Source organism: Argopecten irradians, chromosome 5 (assembly GCF_041381155.1).
Source record: "Argopecten irradians isolate NY chromosome 5, Ai_NY, whole genome shotgun sequence".
NCBI lineage: Eukaryota > Metazoa > Mollusca > Bivalvia > Pectinida > Pectinidae > Argopecten > Argopecten irradians.
Window position 1 is genome coordinate 20,189,940 of NC_091138.1, and position 27,825 is coordinate 20,217,764.

Sequence of the window (27,825 nt, forward strand, 5' to 3'; positions counted from 1 at the left end):
GTATGATCTGGCTGAAAGACGGATCTGGGGATTTTATATTGTGTTAAAAAGAGCCTTGACAAAGCCGCTCTCTCAGGCCTGTATCTAGATCTATTTGAGATAACGACTTTAAAAACGGTCGAACCGAAGACGACCCTATAGTGTTAAGTCGGTTAAATAAACCCGTTTTATTACATTTATTAAAAACCACAACGGAAAGAGCAATGCATGCGTATCCTTTATATTGTGTGCGTGTAAGTAAGAACTTTAACATAGTTTTTTTTAAGTGAGCACATGTTTATTTGCACAGTGAAAGGTAAAACAAGAAGAATTCTACAAACACTGTACATGTATACCAGTATTAGACTTTTTTCTGTAAGCATCTTGCACCAGAAGTTTCTGACAATACTAGTAATGATTTTCGTAGCTGAGAAATTTAGAAGAGCGCTAGCAGTTATTGTGTCTTGTAAATGAGTTCATACAAAGGAAATTAACTAGAATGCCGATTTAAGAAAAGATACAAAATTATGTAGATTTGTAGGTCAAGTTTTCTGGTTGATATCAATTCAACTATAACTGTAAACCATTGAAAGACATGTATCTACATTATCATAAGAGTAAAAACAGAAGTAAATATGTCCTTTCCTTTTTTAAAAAGGATTAAAATTGCATACTGACGATCATGAATCGGTGCGGCATCGTTTGACCATAATCGTGATTGTGACGTCATAATACACCCAGGTTAAGACGTCATTCCAACATGCCATGACAACAGACAAAATGGAGACGTTGAGGCCGCGATACTCTGACCGTCGTCTGTAAGTCAGTTCAAGATGTCCTCAGCAGAGCCCGTTCTTCCGCCAGAACTGAACCCTGCTCTAAGGCGGAGGAGGGAGTCGCGATACTACAGACAAAGTATTTTGATACCACACACGGGCTCGAAGAGTGGTCTAAAGTTACCTAGAATCCACTCGGTAGCTAAAGGGACTTCGTCACAAAGATCGGTAAGGAGACTCGACGACGAAAGTGCATATACTGATATAGAGAAATCAAAGGGAAATTCAAAACATAATAAGGAGGATTTCAATCCGGATAAAATCGCGGCAGAAATAAAATATGCGAGATTGCAAGAAATATTCGAGAAAGCGGATACAGATGAAGAAGCTGGATTGGAACCTGAGGAATTCAGATCTGCCATAAAAAATACAGTTGGCGTCAATCTAACTGAGGAAGAAATAGAAACGTTGTTTATGAAAGTGGATGCCAACTGTGACGGAGTAGTCGATTGGGAGGAATATGTCACGTACAATCTCATGGAATACCAAGAAAAGAACCAAATGATAGAAATGATGAGAGAGAAACCATTTCCGGTAGAAACCCGAGACGTTCCCTCCAGACATCGCGATGTTATAGTTCGGATAGCGTTTCTTCCGTCTATACAGAAACGTGCCGTACCTAAGGATTCGATAGATTATTCAAACGGTCGATATGTCACTCTAAGCAAGGAAGGCATCCTGATATTTTGGACGTTGAAAATGAAGCGTATCCGCAGTTTCAATACACATTCAGGCATGGACCGTGCCACGCAGCCATGGCTGACCGATATGGTTTGTATGTACAATGTGAATATGATAGCTGTCACATCCACCGATCGCGATATCATCATCTTCGATCTTCAGGCAAATAAATTCATCAAGAAATACCACATAGTGGGAATTGAGAACTGTATAACGACAATGTACTTTTGGGCTAACATGCGAGACTTGAACTACGCAGTTCTGCTGTGGGGAGATACCGCAGGAAACACATTTGCTGTCAAGTTTGACTCGTCATTGCGGGGAGGTCCTTTCGGAGCAGTCGCGGGTAAAGATTTGTACAAGAAAGTCAGTTTACCGGAAGTGATAAGAGGATTTTTTATTGGAGCGAGAGCATACAAATTCAATCGTGTTCACGATGATTGGGTTTCTCAGATCGGTTACATTCCAGAGTTAGACTGTGTTGTGTCGTGCTGCCAAAGCACTAACAATTCCCTTTACCTAGCAGACATAGAAAAGAAGAAGATTTCTTCTGTGTTCAAGGTCAACAAGGGAATTCTGAGTTTTGACTACTGTCCCCACAACAACATCATAGTTACCGGTGGCATGGACTACCTTGTCCGTGTGTGGAACCCGTATGTCAACAGCAAGGCCATTGTGGTATTGAAAGGACACTCGAAACCGATAACGCACGTGATCATCAACTCGTCCAAGAACCAGATTTTCAGTATCGACAAAGGCAAGAGTATCCGCGTCTTCGACATGAAGGACCAGACATGCATTCAGCAACTAAGCGGGCGAGTTGTAAAGCTGGGCCCGTTTTCGATTTCCACCATCTGCTTCAACCCCGTAACGCAGACACTTCTACTGGGCACCAACCAGATAGCAATGCTGGAGAAGCATTTTGAAGAAGAAAACAGAATAGAAGTGACTTCACACAACAAGCCAATATTCGCAGCTCTCTATAACAGAACATTCCGATTCGTGGTGAGTGCATGTTATGATTCGGTCGTTAGCGTATGGGATGTGAGAACTGGAGAAAAGGTCATGCAGTTCATAAACGCCCATAAACGCACAGAAAGAGGGGTTGATATACCGATCGAAATTTCAGCTATGACATTTGACGGTCCAGAAAGACGACTCATCACCGGAGCACGAGACGGCAGCGTCAAGGTTTGGAACTTCAATAATGGCGCTTGTTTGCAGACCTTCAATATTCCAGGAGGTCTAGATGTGACAGGTCTCGTGAGCACGCGACATCGTATCTATGTCACGGGTTGGAGTCGTGCTGTATATGTTTACATCGACGGAGGCGGTGAAGAGTACCGTAAAGAATGGAAGGTCAAACACAATGAAGACATTATTTGCATGTCGTACACTGGACCAAACATCATAGCAACAGGATCATATGACGGAGATATTGTTATATGGTCACGTGATACAGGTCAGGCATACTGCACTTTAAATGCATTCAAGGGCACAAAGCCGTCTACAGAAAACAACAAGAAATTCAAATATACGAAAGACGAAGAAGAGGAAAAGAAATTTTACATTATCGAAGAAGATGCAGACGACGGTGCAGGGAAACTGAAATCTAAGCAGCGTTCCTCCATGAAGGGCATCAGAGCAGGCGTTGGACTTCTGAGCAAGGTACGCGATAATAATAGTAGAAACGGAAGCAGACTTTCGAAGCAGTTCTGTCGGACGGAAACGCCTTGTGATCACCCCCTTCTACCACTATTTGACGAGCAGTTCTACTCTCCAACTCCTAACTCCGACCAACCAGCACCCAATACTGGCCGGGCTGGTTATGACGAAATCTGTAAAAGCTACGAGGCAGCTGTAGAAAAGATGATTTTCTTGGAAAGTAGGGATAATCTTGATAAGGAAACCGCCGTCCTTTTCTGCAGCGGTGCAGAAGGATGGGTTAGAGCGTGGTCAATGCATCACGAGGGAGGTCTTTTGGGCCAGTTCAACGCTGCACAGAAAGTGGGAGAGGGTGTCCATGCAATTGCTACGGACAGAGAGAATAAATACCTGATAACAGCAGACACCATCGGGTATCTTAAAGTCTGGGACATTACCGAATATTGCATCAAGGACAGACATACGCCACATCAGCGCGCCGCGCGATGGAAGGAATTATTCGAGATCTTCATCTTTATGTCAATTGAGGGACACAACCCGAGAGTAACCCCTTCTAGCTTCAACTCCAAAGAACCGCGACCAGAAGGTATACTTAACAGACCACCGCCATTAAATAGCAATCCTAGGAGAACTGTACAGTGGCCCCTTCTTGTGAATTCCTTCAAGGTCCACGCAAAGGTAGTCAACAGTGTCGTCTTTATTGACGAATTTCAGTTCATTTGTACTTGCAGTGCTGACTGCTCGATACGACTGTGGACACTAAGTGGCCAATATATTGGAACATTCGGAGAAAGGTGGGGTCCACTGAAACCTACCTTAACGCCAAAGATATCGGAGGAAAACTCGCGGATTCCGAGAGATCTGAAGCGAACTGGCTCTGCCAGAACTTTGAAGGTGTTAAACCAAGGTAAAGCACCTAAATGGAGGAATCTACTGGTAAAAATGAGAAAAGTTGGAATACCGCGCGTAGAAACACAAGTTGAAGAGCAAGCTGTCCAAGAAGAAGTTCAATTCCAAGACGATTTGGTAGAGAAAAAACTCAATTCAAGTGCCATATTAGGAAAATCGTACAAACGAAAAACCCGCCACAAGCTTCCTCCATCTCTGCCAAAGATGATAGAGACATCTTCTTCGGTAAGTAGAGTAGTTATCTTACTAATTAGTGATCGGTAAGTGCTTTTGATACTTCAATATGCGTAAGGCAAACAGTAACAGCATCATCAATTATCTGCCCCTTCTTAAACGTTGGACGCTAGTTCCATTGATACACTTAAGCACTGATGTCAGCTATTTTTTTTTTTACTTCATCGGGGTATGAAAGAAATTTTGTTTGGAAACTTTGTGAATCCGCATAGCAGATTCTTACAAAGGTTCGCAGACAAAATTTATTTCATTACACGATGAAGTTAAAAATAGTTACATCAATACTTATAATTGATTTTTCGGGCTACTTGATAACATAAATACTTTTAATTTATGATTACGAGTCCATTGATTTTCCAAAGGATTATGGTTTTTTTCTTAACAAATACGCAACGTCGACGTCCCTTTTTTAACGTTATATATGATAACGTAGGGTTTTCTCACCGCTGAAAAAATCATCTGCCAATCAGAAAGTAAATGAAAACAGAATGATCCATAGTCCGCTGGTCTTTTATAACACATTTATTCTCTCATGATCATGGATGTTGTCGTCAAATACAATGTCATCTAGGATGGAAATCGTGCAATTGTTATTTTGTAACGTAAACATTTAAGTTAGAATAATAAACTAATGGTAATTTTTGTTTCAGTTGGCCGTGTTCCATTCCTTACCTTTTGTGGAGTTATCACCCGTGGACCAATATCAACCTACGGATGACATGAAAGTAAGAAAATATGGCGCTAATGTACGAGACAAAATGCGCGGAGTGAAGAGGAAAGAAACTCATCCACCTGCTCTCGTCACAGTTGTCAATAAAATAACTACCAGCGGAAATAAGGTGCCCTCTCCTCGGTACCATGTGAAACCAAGTAGGGTAAAGAAACTCTACAATCACATGCAGGACAAATTGTCGGATCCTAATGCGAATTTCTCATCCAGCCCGATTATGTCTGATGTGAAACTTGAGGTGTCGAAAACGTCTTTGGATTCAGAATCAAGTTCATGAAATTTTAATTCATTGACCAAATGATCTAGCACCGTGAATTGTTGGTGTCTGTTCATATATATGCTATGCTTTTACGGAAACTTTTGAATGAATTTTATAGGTCTACAATTTTTATAAGACTTATATGTTATTTCTAAGTTTGATAAAAGGCACATCTAAATATTTTATCATTTTATATAACCATTTACATGCAGATGTTTTATAAAGCATATTACTGACTTATTTATACTTTATCTTTGCTTTATTTATAATGAAGTTTATATATACATGTATGCATATCAATTATATAAATAGTGTCTTATAAGGGTAGTTCGTGGTGTTTTTCCCCATTTTTAGGTCACCTGACCATAGGTCATGGTGACCTATTGCGATAGCCTTTTGACCGTCGTGCGTCATCCGTCGTGCGTTAACTTTTTGTTGTGAACACGATAATTTGAGTAAATGTTAACCTAGATTGATGAAACTTTGTATGTAGCTTAATATTAACAAGATCTCGGACGTCTTTGAGTTTCAGGGTTGCTGGGTCAAGTTCAAGGTCACTGCTACTATTTTTAGAAAATCCCTATCAGCACTCTAGCGGCTTCATTCCTTGAGTGATTTTGATCACACTTCACACATAGACAAAAGATCATAATATCTCGGACAAGTTTGAGTGTGAAGATTGCCAGACAAAGGTCACTGTTAATATTTTTAGATAATTTCTTTGTCAGCACTCTAGCGGCTTCATTCCTTGAGTTATTTTGATCAAATTGATCAAAACTGCACACAAATACAAAGGACTGAAAAAGTTTGAGTTTCAAGGTGGCAGGGTCAAGGTCAAGGTCACCGTTACTATTCTTAGAAAATCCTTTTCAGTGCTCTAGCGGCTTCATTCCTTGAGTGATTTTGATCAAACTTCACACAAATTTAAAGGACCATAATATTTTCGACAAGATACAGTTTCAGGATTGCCAGGTCAAGGTCAAGGTCACTGTTACTATTTTTAGGTCACCTGACCATACGTCATAGTGACCTACTGCAATAGCCTATTGTCCATCGTGCGTTAACTTTACTTTGTGAACATGATGACTTGAGTAAATGTTAACCGAGGTTGATGAAACTTTGTATGTAGCCTTATATCAACAAGATTTCGTACGAGTTCAAAAATGGGAATAATTCGACAGTAACGTAAAAGTTATTGCCTTTTGTTCTAATTTTATCATTGTGCTTGTGAACAAGATAACTTTGGTAAATGTGAACTGATTTTGATAAAACTCTGTATGTAGCCTTATATCAACAAGATCTAGGATGAGTTTGAAAAAGGGAATTTTTCGACGGTAACTATATTATAGAGTTCATGTCCTTTGTAATAATGCTATTATTGGACCTTGTGTTCTAAAGATATTGTGGTGCTTTATCAGAATTGTGAATTTTATAACCCTTGGCCTCTTTGTTTGCCCCTGGGGAGGAGGCTAAGTTTGCTATAGTTTATATTGAATACTTCTTGGGTATATTTTGTTTATTTTCTACTGGAAATTGTTCAAACTTTTGATTAACATTATAACCACAAGAGGACATTTTGCTATTATGTCATTTTGACCATGTCTCATCCCCAAAGGCTGAGGGATGGAACCCAGTGGGGTCCAAATGGCTTAAATTTTTAGGTCACCTGACCATAGGATGATAAAATTAGAAAGAAAAATAACAACCATATGTCAGTTATGATAAATTGTTCCAGTATGCAAATTCATCCAAGACCTCATTGCATACAGAGTTTCATCAACATCAGTTCATATTTACTTCAGCTTCTGTGTTGAATACAGGAGGGAAAAAATAACACACCATCTGTTAAAGTCCCTTATAGCTATTATGTTGGCCCTTAAAGGCCCTCTGCCTTTCCGAAACGGCTTTTAATTTTTAAAATGGGAATATAAAACGATATCGATAATTTTGTAGAGTCGCAAAAGTTATTAACTTACCGTTAATACTACACGTATCATCACCTTCTGAACAATTTGATTAAAATAAATAAAATTTTAATTTTCATAACGCGGGTCGTCTTATGTTTCCCGCCGTCGTCCTAAATACCGCGCGGTAGTTGATTATCACTACGTCAGACGGCAAAACAGCGAAATGACTCTCCACCGTTATCATATATTACACAGAAAATCTTGCAGATGTTTGGTGTTGTAAGCTCATCTTAGGCCATCGGTATATATTTTCTTATTTAATTAATGTTTTTAAGAAACCTTTATGTTTTGCTCCCGAAAAGTAGTGGGCCTTTAAAGGCCCATTACCTTTCCGGAGCAAAATATAAAGGTTTATAAAGGTTTCTTAAAAAACATTAATAACATCAGAAAATGCGTACCGATGGCCTAAAATAAGGTTACGACACCAAACATATGCAAGATTTCCTGCGTAATATATGAAAACAGTGGAGAGTAAATTCGCTGTTTTGCCGTCTGGCGCAGTGATAGTCAATGACCGCGCGGTATTTAGGACGACGGCGGGAACATAGAGGCCGTCCATTTGGCTTAAACAAATGCGATGCTATTGTGACAGTAAACACAGCCTTTAATACCGAGAGTTTCAACATTATACTATCTTGTACGTACAAGATAGTAAAATCCGTGACACTATATCCTATATGGAATAAACTATTGATTGCGCATGCACCAAAAGCAAAATGAATTATATCATATTATTTTTTGTGTTAATTAGACATATATACACAATTAAACACAATTGTTCAATTAATAATGAGTATCGTTTATGCTCTGTCGGCAGTGGAGCATCTTTAACGTGCCAACCCAATACTATTGCAGGTGTTGCGTGCAAACGCAAAAATTACTGCACTTGAACGAAATGTTTAAACACAAAAACACACGTTCGCACGCAATATTACGTTCACGCGCAATAGTTCTTGCGTTCGCAAACAACGTTATTCACGCGCAAAAGTATTGCATTCGAACTTAATATTATAAGGTATGCTATGATTTTTCTCTATTCTCGTTGGTTAATACATAGTCACGTGAGGTTCGATACTGATATAGTATACATGTATCGTCGTCCTAGGCCTGTCAACATCGTTCTTTCTGTAACATATAAATCGATAATTCTGTTGACAATTGTCAAAGAAACTACATAGGTGTAGAATCTAACACGATGTCATTATTTTAAATTCTACCAAGGTGTTATAACACCATATGGACCTCAACAAATGTCCATAATTGATAGATATTTTCTTTTTGCAGTCCTTTTCCAGCCAACGCAGTCAGTGGCGTAGGAAGATGAAACGTAATGGGGGGCAAAGGTCCTCAATATTTTGTAACCCCCCCCCCCCTCGCCGCACCTACAGGAGGAGATTAATTCAACACACAATCATATATACTTTATATACTTTTTTCATATATCATTAAATATAATCCTTGAACACATTTATAGACAGTGGGGTGCTAAAAGGAAATTAACGAATACGCAAATTGGCCAAATTAGCGTGTGAGCGCCGAAGGCGCGAGATTTTGGGGTCTGGGGGTCGACTCCGGGAAAAATATTACGATTTAGAATGGCTGAGATGAGTTTTACAATGTATTTTGATGATTTTGCGAGCGCCCGAAAGCGCGTGATTTTGGTGTTTGAGGGATTCGGGGGTCTCACCCGGGAAAAATATTACGATTTAGAATGGCTAAGATGAGTTTTATGATGCATTTTGATGAATTTGCGAGCGCCCGAAGGTGCAAGATTTTGGTGTTTGGGGGGTCCGGGGGTCTCCCCCGAGAAAAAAAATACGATTTAGAATTGCTGAGATGAGTTTTACGATGTATTTTAATGATTTTAAAGCGTTCTTACCATGGTAATTTTTCGATTTAAAGTAACCTGCATTTAGAAATGATAATTGTGATAATTGTGTCGTCATATCATAGTGCAACCCTGCTCGATCTGAACATACCGGCTTCACACCATTGTTTTGTAACTTAAAATAATAATGAATTAATTGTCTTGTCAAGACATATAAACAAAGTAATCTTTTAAGAGACATTTTTTGAAATACAAATGTAGTACGTAGAATCCCTTAATGGACATTTTTAGTGTAGTTCATGTGTATTGAATTTCTACTATTAAAGGTTTGAACATTATGTGCTTGAACGTTTTAGGAAATGCGCCGCGCAGCGGAATTTTTTTTAGAATGAAGTACGAAAAAAGTGCAGGAGGACCCTTTTTTCTTTCAAATATGTATTTTTAGAACATTTCAGTCGGCGAAAATGGGGGGGGGGGGGGGGGGGCAAAAAAAAGACATGTTTGCCCCCCCCCCCGTCCTGGGGAACGGGGGGGGGGGCAACTCCCGCCCCCCCCCCCCCCCCCCCCCCCGCTTCTTACGCCCCTGGCAGTATATAGCTCCACCGCCGACAGAGCAAAAACGATAATCATCTGAACAAAAACCTGAAGTTGAATTGTGTAAAAATGTGTCCTATTAAAACAAAAGTACATACAAAATGATTTTGCTCTTGCTGAATGAAGCTGTAATCATGTTCCCTCTCAGGTAATCCCTATCACATCCACTCTGCACTCCTACATGACCTAATTTCGTGAACTTTCCTTAACTTTTATGAATATTCATGAAACTGGGGCCAGACCACCTTGACCTTTTGTTTTTGATCTTTTAGTCAAACAAGAATAAATAAGAAATATAAGAAGTTATCTCCCTTGTCTTTTCAGTCGCAGAAGCTGTTTTATGAAACAGACTATATTTTGTAAGGACATAAGCAGCACTAAATAATAATTTGCAAGAACGTAAGCGGCATCACCTGGGAACAAAATAATAAACAACATATCGATTTTGTTATATTATCGTGGATTATTGGATTAGGACACTTCCGGAACTTGGTGTGAATATTGTGTAAGTGCTCAACATTATCATTTTTTCACTTTAGAATAATAAATCAATGCTGAATTATGCCAATACACGACGAAGGTAAAATATGCAGATCCATGAACACGGGTCCCTTTGCTAACCTGTTAAATCCTTAAGTTAGACATACTGGCGATACCTGTAACTCACATGTCCTGGCACTGACAAGTGTCTATTGGTCGTTTGGTACTGTAATTAATCCGACGATCATCATTATTGCATAGGAAACTTATACAAATAATGACTAAGCTTAGGCCTACAGATGTATTTACAGCAGATTTAGGCTACCTGCAGCATGAGCTACAAAGATGTACATTACAATCCATGGATTTGACTGGTGCTTGTACTCACTAGTATGGAGGTTGTATATTGTTGTAGATATAATAAGGTGGGGTACCTACATGTAGCTACTGTTGTAACGGAAAAATATAATTCACTTTTGACTAGGGCTGTCACAAGTACTAAATTTTGTCCCTGGGTACCCGAATTTTAGTACCCGACCTGTACCTGGGTACTCGTCACAGATCTACTGCTTTTGTAACGAATTGGGTTACGTTATGTTTGCTGTTCGGGAAGATCATTGATCGACGGAGATTTGATGAAATCATATGGGAGTTCATTAAAGATAGCTTCAGTCGTTAATTGTCTACTTCATTTCTGTTGGACATTCATAATTGCTAATGAGCTGCCGTAAAGTGTCAGTCTATAACCAGCGTGTCTGTAGCATAAACCAGTTTGAGTGCAAATGTTTTTGCACAGCTAGAAACCTTCCGGTCATGTGACATAGTCTTCTTTCGGACGGCCTCTGTGTTATCGGATATGACTATAGTGTGATCTATTTAAGTGCACATGTCCGTCAAGTAGATTGTTCTCGCATCAAAAGACAGTCATGAGAAATAAAAATTGGAACAATGTTGGATGTGAAAATGTTGTGAAAAGATAAGGTGTCATCCTTAGTGAGTGAAAACAAAACAAATGAGTTGGATTTTGTAATACTTTTAATATAAGTTCGAGACTTGTGTACGTACATCGAGATGAATTGTCCTATTTTGACGGGTACCCGGGTACACATTTTTTGACCCGTTTACATCCCAACCCGACCCGTAACCAGGTACTCATAACAGCCCTACTTTTGACTGACTTTCACTCAGAAGTGAAATTTCTTTTCTGCACCTTGTCTTAATTATCTTGTAGGTTTTTGCCCTCCTTTCGATTAGGAGCTGTCAGATATCCCAGTCTGCGATGCTAGTTTTTTTCGCTGCAAGTCATTTGGACCAGTAAATCCCAAAATTTTACTAGTCCGACTATTTAATCACTAGTCCAAAGTAAATACACAGCCGCATATTCAGTCATGATCAGTTTACACTTTTTTACCCAAATTACAGTCTGGAGCAGCTTTTGTGAACACAAAATCTCACAAAATGATGCATCCAGACTGAAATAATCACATAGAATGCAATCAAAATTTGTTGAAAATGTAATTGACCACCCCTCTTTGAAATGTAGCATTTAACAATATTAATCGAATGGGGGGAGTCACTAGTCCATTCGTTCATGGGCATCGGACTAGTGCTTAAAGTCGCATACTGTATCCTGGATAGTAGTTCAGGTTTTAAAAATGTTGGTAAAACCAGAATAAAATAACTATATATATAGTCCATCATCACATGCACATTGAGCTATTAAAGGTTAAAAGCATGTCAATGCACAGCAGGGTTTAAAATAGTTTCTGATGTTCAAAGCTGGTATGCAGCAGTAAAAGCAGACTAATCTACTGACATGACTAGCACAATGATGAAAGCACTACATCTGCAAAGTACTAAAATTAAAAGCATAATGTTGAAAGAATTGAAATGTTAAAATGACAATGCCAAAGTTACTGTACACTAAAAGATATCACAGTTGGTGATCAAAGTACTATTAGTGGGACAACAGTAGCTAGTAGGGTACATGCATGCATGGGTATAATATAACTTTTTGACATCAGTTGTGCACTACTATATGTAAAACAGATAATCATATACACTGCCTTAATTCACTCCGTCCTGGCAGGAACTGCTATAATCATTATCTGCCTTCACTCCTGACAACGAACATATCTGTCAGGAATATTACCTTAGTCGTCCCGAGATGCATCATTGCATTTACACTACATTAAATGTCAGATATGTGGCTGTTTGCGGTAAGTTGAACAACACAATAACATATAAATTGGAGCTACGTATATACATGTACAGTTGGATATCAAAATATGTTACATGTACTTTGCCCATCCTCAGAAAACTAGTAATGAATATTTTCACCATTGAAATATGTAACTGAGATAAAAATATTAGTTTTATAGGATATAGATACCCACATATACATACACCCTATTGAAAAGAAACAGTAGTATCATACAGAAGTTTCTGTTCAAAACAGTTGCATTCTTTTTGGCTGCATACAATACACATACCATTATAGTAGAGAATAGCCAGATGCAGATTAAAATACTTTTGTTTAATATTAGTCTTAGTAAAGTTTCTATTTTATTTACACATTTATACAATTCTTACAGTTGGAGTCATCATCTTTTATAGAATCTGAAATTCTATCTTCATACATATGAAGTAATCAATTAAGTTATGAATATAAATGTTCACCTCCCATGCCATTTCCTTTACCCTTCTAGATCTCTGATCACCTGAACTTAACTGTAATAACAATAATGATAACTAAAAATGACAGACTTTCCAGAAAGTTGTCAGAAGTGTAATATACTAATAATTTTTTCTCTACATCAGTAACTACTGAATAATTATATCTGATAAAGTTGAAATTGTATTGATCTTTTACTTAAAAAATATGTTTGAGCTTGCCTCTAGAGTTTTACAAAAGATACACAATTCTTAAAGCAAGTATTCTACGGTAATATGTGTCCACAGTATTTATCATTGAGCTTATAATACATGTAATGTTCCCATTGTTAGACCTTGAGACTTCTTTGGCACCATAATCTGTTCAGAATGTTTTGATAAAGGGTGAGTGTTACGTTTTTAAAAACGTTTTACAATGCTTATATCTTTGTAGATCATGTATCATACTGTCTGATTTCAGGAGTAACTTTTAATAACTTGGCCTGATTTAATTCATTTAAAAGTGACACCTAAATTATAAATCAATCTTGTGAATGTGTATCAGTTGTAGCAACAAATTATTTACCCACAAATACAATCCTGTATATATGTGTCTAATTAACATAAAATAACTATAAAATAATTGATTTTGCTTTTGATGCATATGTAATCAGTACTTCATTCCATATAGGGCATAGTGCCATGGAAGTTTTTTGGGATGCTATTAATTATTTTTAATAGTTTTTTCTTGAATTAAGATAAGAAGCTCAAACTTTTCAATCTAGGTAATGGTGTAAAGTAAATAACTTTTGTGGAGCATCTTTAAGATATTATGTTTAGGGGCAAGGTTTTTTGCCTTTCACCAAGGTCGCCAGGATTTGATTTCTGTGGGAAAGAAGGATTAATATGTTTCCTAATAATCTCTAGATTTTCCTTCATATCCCTTTCCCTGAGCCATCAAACATGTCATAATTTGTTCTCAAAATGGTGTAAATGAATGTTCAGTTCTTGCCATTTATAACAATTTTGGTGAAGTTAATGCTCTATATGATAAATTGATATGGATATCTATAGGTAATTGTGATATGTGTTTTGTTCACGAGGAGTCTTGGTACATGTACAATTGTAAATGTCATTTGATTCTGTTTTGAAATAATACCATGTCGTATATGTAATATGTGATTGGTGCTATGTTGTTACTTGCAGACAACCTATATGAGGAGCCATGTAGAATATGAACCAAGATGAAGATGACTATCTCCGCCGTAGGTTTAGTGTTGAGTCCAATAGGACATTGGACAATATAGCAGATCTTCACAATCTAGATACCTCACAGAGCACAATACATAGCCCAGTCCACAGAAGGATGTTTGGCAACGGTTACCGTGGGCAACGACCTGGCGAGATAGACCCACCCCATCGCCATGGTAACGAACTGGTAGAGGTAATGGGACCATCACAACATATTGACAGAACTGATGAAACAGGGGAAACAACTCCTGTAAGGAGACTAAGACAAAGATCTGACCTTACAGGAGTTCAGGAGGCAAGCTCAAGGCCAGGACCGGTAGAACGTGAGTTGACAGACAGTTATATAGAGTCTCTTTCTCGCACTCCTCGGTATAATTCTCAAATGGACTATCATGAAATGGTCGACCGCCTGGCTGAGAATGATCCATTCCGCGGGGATTATGTTCCCTCGGGAAAGCAAGGTAAATCACACAAAAAGAAGAAGCACAGACATAAAAAAGAAGATACAAACATGGACGAAGCAGATGGCTCACCTCCAAGGAAATCAGAAGGATCATTTTCAAAGAAAAAAAAGAAATCCAAAAAGGGATCAAGTTCTAGAGATAGCACAGGTACTTTTACAATAGATGGTCACTCAAATCCATCATTTGAAAAATCTGTTGACAGTACTGTCGATCGACATGAGGCAGCATCAGTTCAGAGCAATGGTACATACACCCTAATGAGAGAGGACTCTTTAGCAAGCCTGAAAGCATTCCACCCAACTGTAACCAGAAACGACACCTCACATAGTTTTACCATCAAACGGACATCATCTAAAAGGAAATCCAAGATAGGTATAGATCGGGTGAGTATCAATTAATCAAAGGTAACCTTAGAAATTTTAACTCTTCAATCTCATAGAATATTGTTACCTTTTCAATTTGAGCATTGTCCTAACTCATACTTATCAATAAGTCAAATCAGTACTAGTCCTACAGTCAAAATTAAAATGCCTCATATGAGTTGTAAAACGCTATTGATAACTTGTTGATAAATCAACTAAACACACCTCTAATATATTTTCAACTGAAATAAAACTCTGATAAGATATCATTTATTTTTCATTATTTCATCTTTCTTTAGGCTGGATTCACAAAATTTGTGAAAGAAAACATCAAACAGCGTGAACCTAAATCCGTTGTGGACCCACAACCTGCGTAAGTTATGTACTGTTTTGTGGCTTTCTGGCAGCTACTAGGTTTATGCATGATAACAATTTATTCAACCGTTACTTTTTACAGTTCTGTAAAATTGTTATTAAGAAAATGCCTTCATGACGACAGACGATTCATTTTGGTTGTAAATAATGTATCAGGTACATGGTGGTCGACCACCAGGCTAATTGATTACTAGTAAGCATTCCAGACCATAGCCACAAGCCTCCCAAAAACTCACAGAGCACAGATAAGTACATGTACTGACATCCTGGGTTTTTTCCTGCAGCATTCCTTAATTTAAAAAACCCTGACATATCTTTAAATGGCCTGACTGATATTAAGACCTAAAATAAAATGAAATGTTTGGCATTTTGGTATTACAACTGTTTAATTAAGCCATATATAATACCATCTGATTTCGATATCAGAGATGTATTATTTATATTGCTGTATTTTTCCAGGCAATCAGAAAAGACTATTCCCAACATGGATAAAGGCAAGCATGTTTGGCACTACCACACACACACCATGACACAGCCGTGTGACTCCTATGGAGAGATACAGTTCCATGGTTACGGACATGATACAGAATCATCACCAGTAAGTATAATATTCATTTATATTCTAGTGATAAACTGTTATTTCCTTTGATATCAACTTTTGATAAGTTCTTTTAACTGGAGAAAATTTATTTTCAAGAAAATAAAATTAAAATTGTCTGGCCATAAGGTTATGGCATACTTACTTAAGTCATAATAATATTTCAATTTTATATCTCACCACCATTTCAATGTTTTATGAAATTGTGAAAATATTATCCACACAAAAAAAACAATCCTGTGTATGTACTATAAGTACTTTGTTAATATGGTTGTCTTACTTGTTATATGTACGATGTCAAACATTTATTTGTTAGCCATTTTGAACTAAAGGTTTCATGTCTATGTTCAGGCATACGGTACTTATTTTCGAAAAAAACCCACATTATTTGATATAAGCAAAAAATTTTTTATTCCATGACTTTTTAAGGAAAGTTTACATTAATGCATTTGAATCATCATTTTATCAAAATATGGAGAAACTACACTCTGATTTACAAAATATGAATAAGTATTTATTAACTGCAAGTATCTCAAGCTTTCCTATTAATCATTTAGTTCTTCGGAACATTAATTTATTGTGAGTCACACAAATCTAATTTATGTATACAGCCAGATAAAGAATTAAATCCATGTGATTCTTATGGTGAGATTAATTTCCATGGCTTTGGGAATGATTGTCTCGATGTTCCAGTAAGTAGTGTGATTTCCCTGAGAGTTTGTGATTTCCTGAATAACATGTGATTTCACCGTAAGTGCATAATTTCATCGTGAGTTTGTAATTTCACAGAGAGTTTGTGATTTCACTCAGAGTTTGTGATTTCACCCGGACTTTTGTGATCTTACCAAATGTTTGTGTTTTCACTGTGAGTTCACCAAGAGTTTGATTCCAGTGAAATTGTGCCAAGAATTTGTGATATCATTGAGTGTTTACATTGTTCCTGCCCTCTGAAACATTCAACATTTCCAATTCACTAACTGTGTGATCAAGATCTTCAGATCTCATGAAGATACATTTTAACTGCTGTTGTTGTTATATTGATGAAATGTTTTGGGATATTCTGTATAAAATGGGAATTGCAATTTCATTAGAGTGCTAATATTACCATTCTATTCACCAAACACATGCCTAATGAGCCAAATAATGTTCTGAGTCTGAAATCCTTTAATAAGAAGGAGGATATGAAGTTGATTTGAATTAATATATATGGCAGGTGATACTATTTTGACATAGCATGCTTACTTAACAGTCATATTGGTTATATATTTCTCATCATCTGAATCTTCAGTCATTATCTTTTCTTAAAAATTTTCTACATCTTTTTCATATTAATTTGCACATGCAAGAATTAACAAATTCCATGTGCTATCCATACCCTATTTGTTATAAGATTATTGGCTAAACATAAAAAGGTTTAGCGATCATGTTTTATCATACAACACTGACAGTGCCTATACATTTGTATAAAGGTCTTTACTAGGCTGATAGGATAACAATTCTGGATGTATGACAAGTTCTCCCCCCCCCCATTCTCCCCTCCCCCACAGATTATGACAACTTGATCAACAGAAATAGCTGTATAATAAATACTATAATGAAACATAACTGATTTTTGTGTTACACAGTACATTCGACTGGCCAATGATACTAAGCCTGAGTTGGTGCTTGACATAATACTGAACTACTGGAAACTGCCTACTCCTAAACTTCTTATTTCTGTCACTGGTGGAGCCAAGAGATTCGACATGAAACCTAAACTTCTGGAAAAATTTAAACGTGGTCTGATCAATGCAGCAACAACTACAGGTTGGTAACTGCTTTAGAAACATGTATAAGAAGTCTTAACCTTTCATGGATTTTTGCCCTTAATTTCATCAGCATAAAACTTTAAAAAGTCCACTCTATTCTATGAATAATGGGATATAAGGATTTTGCTTTACACATTGATGGACTATTTGACATTTATAATAGTGAAAAAACATTGTCAGTGAATGTTCAATCATCGTAATTTCTGGTTTTACATACACCTTATAAACATTGAAAATTTAATGTTTAAAGTTGAAAACGTTGACACAATTGGCTGGATTACAAATTTTTCATAATGGGAATATTTGAAGTTCACCATCATCAGATGGTGGTCCACTTAAATCGCCTTTCGTCTGTGGTCTGTTCATCCTTCCGTACTTTTCAAATTTCATGTGCAGGGCCCCGTAGGACCCTAGTTGTGCATATTGCATTTTGGGACCATTTGGTGAACAATCCAATAGATGATTGGATTTTGTGGTTTGAAGTTTGTTTCCGCTATTTCTCAGAAAGTACTGAAACGATATGTCTCTAATTTTATATGAAGAATGTAGTCAGAGTTTGAAAAGCAGGGAAAAGATCCCTCTTTCCATTGTCAGACATTGATCATTCTTTGGTGGATGCCAAGATCCCTCTGGTTTAAAAGACTAATCATTAGTCTTTTTAAAAAACATTCCCGTTACAAAAAATACATCCATTATGAAGGAACCATTTTATTGGCTAGTGCTGTGGTATAAAACAGTGTGATTTGTCTATAGGTGCCTGGATCATTACTGGAGGAACACATACAGGGGTGATGGAGATCGTGGGTGAAGGTATCCGAGAGTACATACTCACCTACGGCAAACAGAAGGACATTGTTTGTCTCGGAGTACCGCTGTGGGGCATCATTGCTAACAGGGACGCTTTGGATGAGGTTAGTTACATGTGTTGATATCCTTATCATGTAATATAGTGGGATGAGGGTATATTGCAGTGTCATCCATTATTATCCTGTCCCATTTTGTCTTGTCACTTTCTTTGCTGTCCCATCCTGTTTGAGACTAGAGTGGCTAGACATTCAATGTGCTATGATCATTGATCAATCATTATTTTAATAAAATATCATAACATCACTGCAGTGTTTACATATATACATTTATACTGTTGTAATGTATAATATGATTTTGTAGAAATAATGAATTTCTCTGAATTAAAAATGTCATATGATAATTATGATGGGGATTTTAACTCAGCTTGTTAAGTTTCACTATTTTCCTGTCTTTTTCATTGGTTTCGAAAATAGAAAATTATGTCATTATCACTTACTAACTGAAAGTCTTCACCTGTGATTTACCTGTTAAATAATTTGATGATCAATTTTCTGTCATACATACCACATATCCTTTATATATTTCATGAAATTTGTCTCATTGTTAAAATATTTGTTGTACTGACCAGGATGAGGAAGGCAATTTCCCTGCCATTTACTCTAAACAAGGTCTAAAGGCCGAGAAAGGCAAGAGAACTGTACCTCTAGATCACAACCATACACACTTTGTCATCGTGGACGATGGATCTCGTGATAAGTTTGGAGGCGAGATTGAATTCAGGGCCAATTTGGAGAAGACTATTTCCCACATGTTGTGTAATTCTGAGAGCATGACCTCCAATCTCCGTAAGTTTTGTACCTCGACTTCTTGGCCGTGAGTTAAAAACTTATAACAAACTGTTGCTAGGTATTGAGTGATAGTTGGATGTAAAATATTCAGGTTTTTCTCTGCTTCCTAAACCTGTCCTACAACTGTAAATAAGATGTAACATAAAGTAAACTCAAACTCTAGCAGTATAACATGGCCATATCAAACATATCTGATATCTGATCCATGGAAAAAAAAGAACATTGTTTAAACTCATCTGATTCAATTTATTAGGATTTAATTTGTCTGCTATCATGCCCCTATCCCTCCATCCCTAACACACACATTTTTCACATATTAATTTCTTCTGTAGTTCTTCAAGTAGATCTGAGCTAAAACTTGGTGGAAATGATCCAGGATGGTCCACATGCTATTTATCAATTCGGCATGACATTAAAGAAGCCTGTCGCAGAAAAATGTAACATACTTGAAAATATGACTTTTCTATTACAGAGGTTAACACACCTGTGATCTCGCTGATCATCGAGGGAGGAATTGGATCCATGAAGACCGTGTCCGAGTCCATCAAAAACGGGATACCTGTCCTAGTACTAGAGGGGTCTGGGAGGGCTGCAGATTTCATAGCTGCTGGTTATAACATCACGAAGGACATCATGAAGTAAGTATAGATAATAAGATTATGGAAATTTTCTCCTTCATTATCGTCCAAGTGATACAATTCTTCCATTTGAATTTTACATTCAGGAATGAATTGTTGTATAAGTAGTTATTGCAATAGAGTATGACGTCATTTTCAGTGTTGAACTTGATGGTTTCCGTGCAAATAACCAATATCTCAGATTTCTGCATTAATTACCAGCTGGAGCATGTTGAAACAAAATCATAACAACTACAGCCAGTTTTCTACATACCGTATTCGACCCAATAAGTATCCCCATCCCTATAAGTACCCCTCCTCCTTTTTTAGGCTTCAATTTTACTTACTTTGAATTAAATGTTGAAAACTGTGTTGGTGTCCTTACTGATTTCTTTTGCAAATTAATTTATGACTTACTTTGAAGAATAATTCTATGAAAGGCTGGTCAAAATTTGTTTCTATCAAGTGCCCCCTTATTTGCTTCAATCTTTTTAGTGCCCTGGACGCTTAATGGACTGAATACAGTATCTTAGAATATCTATTGTTTTCATTGCAACAAACAACATTATCAAATTGTCTGAATTATGGATTCTACTGCACTAAATTAAATTGCGAGGGTTTGTATTTAAAGAAAAATAATGTTCATCCTTTTCACATTTTTAGGTTATGATGCCAATTAGATATTCTGGTGCATTAAAATGAAAATATGATATTATAGTTTTGGAAAAATGTTGTTTTTATTCCTGTTACAGTGAAGACAGAAGTCATTTTCCTGCTCACTACCATCAAACTATGGAGGAAATGGCTACCAACAACTTTGAGTGGAAACCTGGCGAGACTAATAAATCAGCCAAAATAGCACAATGTTTGAAACAACTGGAGGAATCCCTAAAATCACGTAGAATGGTAGGTCATTAGTTCATATAAGTCACAGTGTACAAGGTTGTATGCCATATATAGGTCAAGGTCATAAGGATTTGTCCAAGAAATATACATGTGATTAATTACAATAAAGCTTTGTTTTAATTAATGCAATATCATCTGCATGTATATATACATATGTACATGTCACTATGGCTGCATGGTTACTAAAGGGAGATCATTTAGATATAAAATGAACATCAATGGTCTCAATATTGATCCCTGAGAGACTCTCCCTGTTAAAGGGAGTTATAGTCACTTATTGTGCAATTAAAATTTAAAACTTGGAATCTTGAGATAAGATATCTTTTGAAAAAAATTGTCTAATGTTCTTGATGAACATCAATACAACTCTAAAATAAAAAATTGGGTGACTAAAAAATGGAAGGTTTTACTAAAGTATAAAAATACTTACACTGTGATTTTATTTTATTTTTCAGATTACTGTATTCAATTTGAGTGATTCTGAGAACAAAGACCTTGATAAAGCTATATTGAATGCATTATTGAAAGGTAAGTTTTGTTTTTTATGTATAGATAAATTTATCTTAGCTGTCCTATTGCTCACAACGCTGGTTTATGTAGTAAAGGTTCCTGCTATTGTGGCATCCTGCATCTAACAATGTTATCAAGCTTTTGTGTGAGTCAGATATTCTAAATTCATTTCTGCATCCTGAATATGCTTAGTCATAATCAAACATGATCAAACTATAGTTTTAAATCATATACTGATGTCAACTGCATTTTGGTTAAATCATGTGTGTTTTAGTGTTCAACATTCTTTAAGATGGTTACTTGATAGATTTTATCAAATGGAATATATGTGCATGACATCAATAGTTTCCATGAACAAAATGTCATTAAGGAATGTTATATTTTTAAACATCTTGTACACTTGTTGTCGCTGGAACTTTATAATTGATGGTCAATGGTTTAATAGGATAGTGTGTCATACACCAAGAGAGGATATCACTCTGACCTTTATTTTGACCTTTGACCCACAGGAAAGAGAAAGCTTGTAAAGCTTATTCATTTCATATCACATATGGCTATATAATGCAATATGTCTCCTGTAGTAAAACTCAACTTGCATTTTACCTAAAAATCAAAGAAAACTTTTTCAAGTTCTATCCATTTTACTATTATCTGTTGAGGATTATTATTCACAAAATTATCTGGTTTTGTAAAGTTGATGTGATGGTTCATCAACAATGGAAAAAAACATGATTTTGTTTGAATATTGTGAACGCACCATGCCACAAGTAAAGTTATATAGCAATGTACTATGTGTTTCTTGTTTGTTGTGACTGTACAACTGTCTGCCATATTTTCAGCAACTGTGGATGATGAAGATGGTAATGCTATTGTTTGACATTTATATTTATCTGCTATTTTTTATGACAACAAACAAAGGCCCATTTTTTTGAACGATTTTACACATCAAACATGCTGTGATTTATCACCCAAGATTTTCTGTCCTGGGAAATTCATAGCTTGTTGAATCTTTGACACAAGTTGTTGTTTTTTGCAGTGATATTTTCGGTTTGAAATATTGAAATCATTAGACTTCAATAATTTTGTCTGCAGTGTTACTTAAAGATACGAAAAGTTTTAGAGAAAATGGTTTTTGTGATTTCTATTTTCAAAAATGCTAATATTCATCCATAGTTTGGTTGGTATCTGGGAGAAAATATTTTGTTTGGGAATTCGAAACAAAATTGACCTAACTTTACTAAAAGAAAAACACAAATTTTATATGTCTGTAATGAAAATATGCATTTGCAAAGTATTGGCAATTCAATATTGAAAAAGGGAAAATGCTGCAAAAAGAACTGAACTTGTGAGGCTAATTAATCTGCTGTATGTTAAATTAACTGATGCTTTGTTTTGTTTTTCTGTAGTATATATGTATGTTTATTAATCATTTTATTTTTTTATTTTTTTTTAAACTTCTGATAGAACATCATTCCTTGAGGGTATTTTTCAAATTTTAATTTGGAAAATATTAAGTTTAAAAAGAACTTTTGCAAGATATACATTTGAGTTTGGTCTGCTCAAAGGAATTTGATATTTAATAATGTTTATTTGATATGAAATGAGCTGAAATAACATGACAGCATCTATAGAATTATTCCTTAAATCAAATTAATTTTTTTATTCTCGGAATGTTAAAAATCAATGTACGTGAAACAATTCCTATTTTTCCTTTTTCCAATAAAAGAAACATTTCTTTTTTGTGTTTGTGATAACTAACATCAAAGCCAAGTTGTTTTTTTCGCTTTCAAAACCTTGGAAAGCTTCAACATCTAAAAGAAAATTGGGCATTGTTATTTCTCAAAGTTGATTTTTGTGTTCAGTAGAGCGTTGGGTGAAATAAATGTCAATATTTGTGTAATATCTCATAAGTGATTTATGTGGTGGTGCCAGGCTTCTCTTAATAGTAATCCAAACTGCTGTTCAATAATGCTTTTTTTGTTCAAACTTATCTATATTGTAGTGTGACAATATTGACTACATAAAACACCACTGGTGGATCTAAATCATTCATTTGTTATCATGTTTTATATATTTTATTCCATGTATATTCATGATATTAATGATTAACAAATTTCAAGGATTTTTATTGTATTTTTGTGGTATAATACACCGTGGTTATTACAACATTGTAAACATTGTACTGTTATGTGGGAAATACTTAGTGTTTAGTCATTGATAAACAAACTAGGAATCTCAAGATGAAATTAAAGTTACTTCAACGTCTGCATAGAATACATAACCTAATCAAACACACAAAAAATGACATATTCATGATAGTATATATGATATGCATGAAGCTCACAAGCTTTTAGTAAAAGACATTATAAATACACATCACAATTTTGGTCACGCTCATGCAAGTCACCTTGGGCAATCATTACAATCACTCAAGCTACTTAATAAATATATTCTGTCACATTTATAAGAAAATGATTATAACGATGATTTATAATTCTTCAGTTTTTCACCATATGAACATAGGTATACTACAAACTTGCCCATATAGCTCTTTGTCAGTTGTTTACCTTATAAGGTATTTTTCATGATATGGAAACATCCAGTTTATGAAAGTCGGTATCATATCCTCACATTCCATGTCATACAAATTGGTTATCCGCTGTGTCCATTTTGCTACATATATGATATTGGTTTGTAGTTAACTGTAATTTTTGTACTAAAGAGGTCTGCATTTTTATCTACAGCTAACAAATCTAATCAGTCTGCCCAGTTGTCTCTGGCCTTGGCTTGGAACAGGTGTGACATTGCCAGAAATACCATCTTCTCTTCAGCCAAGAGAACAATATTTGGTGTAAGTATATAGAGCTTATAAAAAAGGAATAATTCATGTACCACATGATACTAGATTAAAATTTGTGCGGGACTAAGTCAGTAACTCCAGTGGATTCTTTGTAATCTTCCCACTGAAATGACATTAGCGCGGAATATCATCTCTTTCAGCGTCATTCCATCACCATTAGAAACATTTAGTCTGGCACCAATGTTATCATATGGTACATGAATTAGTCCCATTAATTTGGTCAATCCTTTCAATCATTGTTTCATCCATCTTTTCACACTCATTGGAACTTAATTCTAGGTGATTTTGTTGCTGGAGAGTAATTCTAGGGGATTCTAAAACAAGCTTAAGATTTATAAAGAAATTAATATATACATGTAAGCCTATATAGTTTATCATATTTCATTATTTTCTTTATCAACAGTCTTCTCTGCACGATGCTATGACAACAGCTCTGATCCAGGACAAGAAAGCCTTTGTTGAGCTCTTCCTGGAGAATGGTGTGGAGTTAAAAGATTTTCTTACCGTCAAAAACTTGTGGAATCTTTATGCAAATGTAAGCTGTATTTTAAAAAATATTTGAAAGGAAGATTTCATTTTCAAGATTAGAGCATGATACCATAAGATCACACTTACGATAAATTCAAATATAATGGAGCACTGTGAAATTTATCACACACTTTAGAAACAAAGATTGATAAGGAGGCATCATATGTAAATGTTATCAAACAGATCAGACCTTGGAAGCTTCTGTGGAAGAAACGTAACGTAATATATGAAATTATTAAGTAATAGAGAGGTCAGTTGTATTAATGTTTCATTTCAGTGCCTCAATGACATGACTGACCGATCAGCTCAGCTCTTCAACAATCTCATCATGTACCTCAAGGTAATCACTACTAATCACTATAACCAAATAGGAAATTCTGATGTGGACACCAAATTCTCTACAGTTATATTGATCTCAGACACCTTCTTTACTTCGTTATATACTTTGTTATACCTGTACCGATTGTTAAATGAAATATATCAACCTAGCCTTCTTATAATTTCCATGTCTCTTGACGTATTTTATTTACACATTTTTACAAATCTCTCATCAATAATAAGCTTTGTTCAAAAGGTGATATAGTTTATTGAATATGTAATCACCTGTATGCTCATCATATTCTCATGTTTAAGAAAATATTTATCAAAATTAACCTAAATATGTGAGCACATGGTGTTAAGGATGGGTTGATCTTCACTTTAGTTATCTATTCAGTGTTATGCTCCATGTTGCAGCCATAATTAGCTTTGTATGGCCAGATTGGAATATCTGTACTTTTCTTTGATGCTGTGTGCAATGAAGTGACAAATCAGTATGAATTTTATGTTTCTCTCTCTGAACATTCTAAATCTGTTTAACCAATTCAATGAAGTCATAATATGCATGCATGATTTATGGAAATTTATTATTTTGATTTAGATCAGTTTGCTTGTAAATATCTTACAAAAATCATAGAGCCTGTTGCTGATATATGTGTAGATATAAGGATATGACTAACCTGGTATCTGTAAGCTTGTAGGTACTCAGTAAGCTTTGTTGTTACAAACCAAACTCTCCAGATTGTCACTGGATTTTCTAATATTTCAGAATCAGGCAATTAAATCAAGGAAACGCTGTAATTGGGAACTATTTTTAAATTCTACTTAATTTATACAATTTAGATTGTATAATAAAATGTTGGTTGAAATTATTGTTCTATTATATTAACCAATGTTATCAATATCTAGGTTAGCTTGAAGGTAAGAATTATTTGAATCACAGAAGTAATTCAAGTGCCTTTTTATATCTGTTTCACATTTGTAACGATATACAACGTAGTGTATTAGTATTTATAAGATTTTTCATAGGAATAGCTTAGATATCAAACATTCATAACAGTTTCATTTGTAGAGCCTACAGATATTTCCTGTAAAATGATATTTATTTACACTCCTCTGGTGACTGGTATATTAGTGGTAGTTTTCATACTCAGGAATACAACACAAAAAAATGTAAAATTTGAATTTGTAGGCACTATTATTTAGTATGTTATCACGAATTACGAATTTTGGTACTTAGCTGTCCACAGTATCTAGTAGCTAGTCCACTGTGTATCTGATTGTGTGGTCAAAGTTAGGGATTGCACCCACTTGTCCAGTCGTGTCCAGTCAGTGGACATTTTATAGTGGACAGCCAAACTTTGGCTGCTGTACATACCGTGGTGGAAAACACAGTGTCCACTCTGACTGTACTGTAGCTGTACATTCGTTCCTGCACAGTGGGCTGTATAAAATGCTTCCATTGTATTCCTTCTATACTTGTAATGTGCTTATATCATGTTAACATTGCTAGTACTAATACCTTGTGTTTAATTTACAAATCTACAACTACACAAATAACAGGAGAAATCCAAGGTAGGCATACAATGTATCACGCGGATTGATGTGGTTTACTCTGCATGTGTTACACAGAGGGACCACTGCTTTTGTCTGGAGTCTAGCATGATGACATTCACTTTCTTCATTAAATACATCTATTTCTATGTATTCCTGATAACTTGGCCAAACTTAATGATCCTTGAGAGGACAATTTTAGAGCTATAATGAGACTACCCGTATCACACTGTAAGTACAGCATGGGCGGGGACAAAAAGTGGGTAGAAGATGTATCGGACGTATCATGGACAATGACAGGACTAACATAGGATGGGTTTATCTGATTCCCTCACTATCCTTGACACTGCTCCTCATATGGCCCTGGGTGTGAGTGTGTCTTAGACACCTATCTTAATATCAGCCAAGTCAAATTATTTCTTTATGACTCTAGATGTTGTATGAGTATGTTGTAAAAAAACCACTTTTTCACTGTTGATGGTCCAGATAAAAGAAATTATATGTATCTGTTTAACGTTTGCAAATATCACTGCAATTTTCACATGCATGCATTTTGAAAATGTTTTACACATTTTACTAACATGTGACATGTATTCCTTGGTTTGATAATTTCATTCAGAATTTTAGCTATATGCATATTTTTTTCAATAAACATTATAATGAAAATAACAAAAAATTAAAGATCTAAGCCAGACCTGGCCTCCGTTTCATGAATATTCCTTAACTTAAAAATCTCCATAGAAAAGCATGGCAGTAGTTATGAAATAAATGTTTAGTTAAGGAATTTTCCTTAACTTCTGTAATGCTGTCATATGTGGAATTTTAATTAATGTATGGTATATATTTGAAATTGGGCCCTGCACTGTGGAGCATATGTACTTTTCAAAAGATGCCATTGGTGTAATCCGAATGGAAATCATTCTATTTGATATTAACAAATTTACATTAATTAAATAATATTGATTTGGAAAACAAAATTTTGCATCATTTGGATTTCATTATTGTAGAGCTTAGGGTTAGAATGTTTTTCAATAACACTTAATGAAAACTTAGTCTTATTATGCTGCCCTTTGTCTCTGTGTTTTCAGAAAGGAGAAGATATGATAGGACCAGTATTTGGCCTTAATTTTTCAGGCCAAAAAATATTAACTCTGATCCAAATCAATTTCACATCAATAAATACTCTCATACTTGCCATTCATCAA

General features: G+C 35.7%; 2 protein-coding genes across 3 annotated transcripts in view; both read left to right on the forward strand.

Annotated features, from left to right (window-relative positions):
- Positions 1-726: 726 nt before the first annotated feature.
- On the forward strand, positions 727-5,610 carry LOC138323161 (WD repeat-containing protein on Y chromosome-like). The gene is made up of 2 exons (XM_069267570.1): positions 727-4,295; positions 4,955-5,610. Exons 1-2 carry the CDS (start codon positions 813-815, stop codon positions 5,309-5,311), a joined length of 3,840 nt encoding a protein of 1,279 aa, XP_069123671.1. The 5' UTR covers positions 727-812; the 3' UTR covers positions 5,312-5,610.
- A 4,453-nt stretch (positions 5,611-10,063) lies between these two features.
- The window catches only part of LOC138323163 (transient receptor potential cation channel subfamily M member-like 2), a 36,389-nt gene continuing 18,627 nt past the window's right edge, over positions 10,064-27,825 (forward strand). The window contains exons 1-14 of one of the 2 annotated variants that reach the window (XM_069267571.1): positions 10,064-10,187; positions 14,021-14,912; positions 15,191-15,264; positions 15,726-15,864; positions 17,490-17,670; positions 18,426-18,583; positions 19,108-19,324; positions 19,800-19,965; positions 20,697-20,850; positions 21,306-21,378; positions 22,200-22,220; positions 24,105-24,211; positions 24,624-24,755; positions 25,026-25,088. In XM_069267571.1, coding sequence (XP_069123672.1) covers positions 14,049-14,912; positions 15,191-15,264; positions 15,726-15,864; positions 17,490-17,670; positions 18,426-18,583; positions 19,108-19,324; positions 19,800-19,965; positions 20,697-20,850; positions 21,306-21,378; positions 22,200-22,220; positions 24,105-24,211; positions 24,624-24,755; positions 25,026-25,088 — 2,349 coding nt within the window. In that variant the 5' untranslated portion in view covers positions 10,064-10,187; positions 14,021-14,048. The remainder of the gene's footprint in view (positions 10,188-14,020; positions 14,913-15,190; positions 15,265-15,725; positions 15,865-17,489; positions 17,671-18,425; positions 18,584-19,107; positions 19,325-19,799; positions 19,966-20,696; positions 20,851-21,305; positions 21,379-22,199; positions 22,221-24,104; positions 24,212-24,623; positions 24,756-25,025; positions 25,089-27,825) is intronic. The other variant, XM_069267572.1, reaches the window with a different exon arrangement.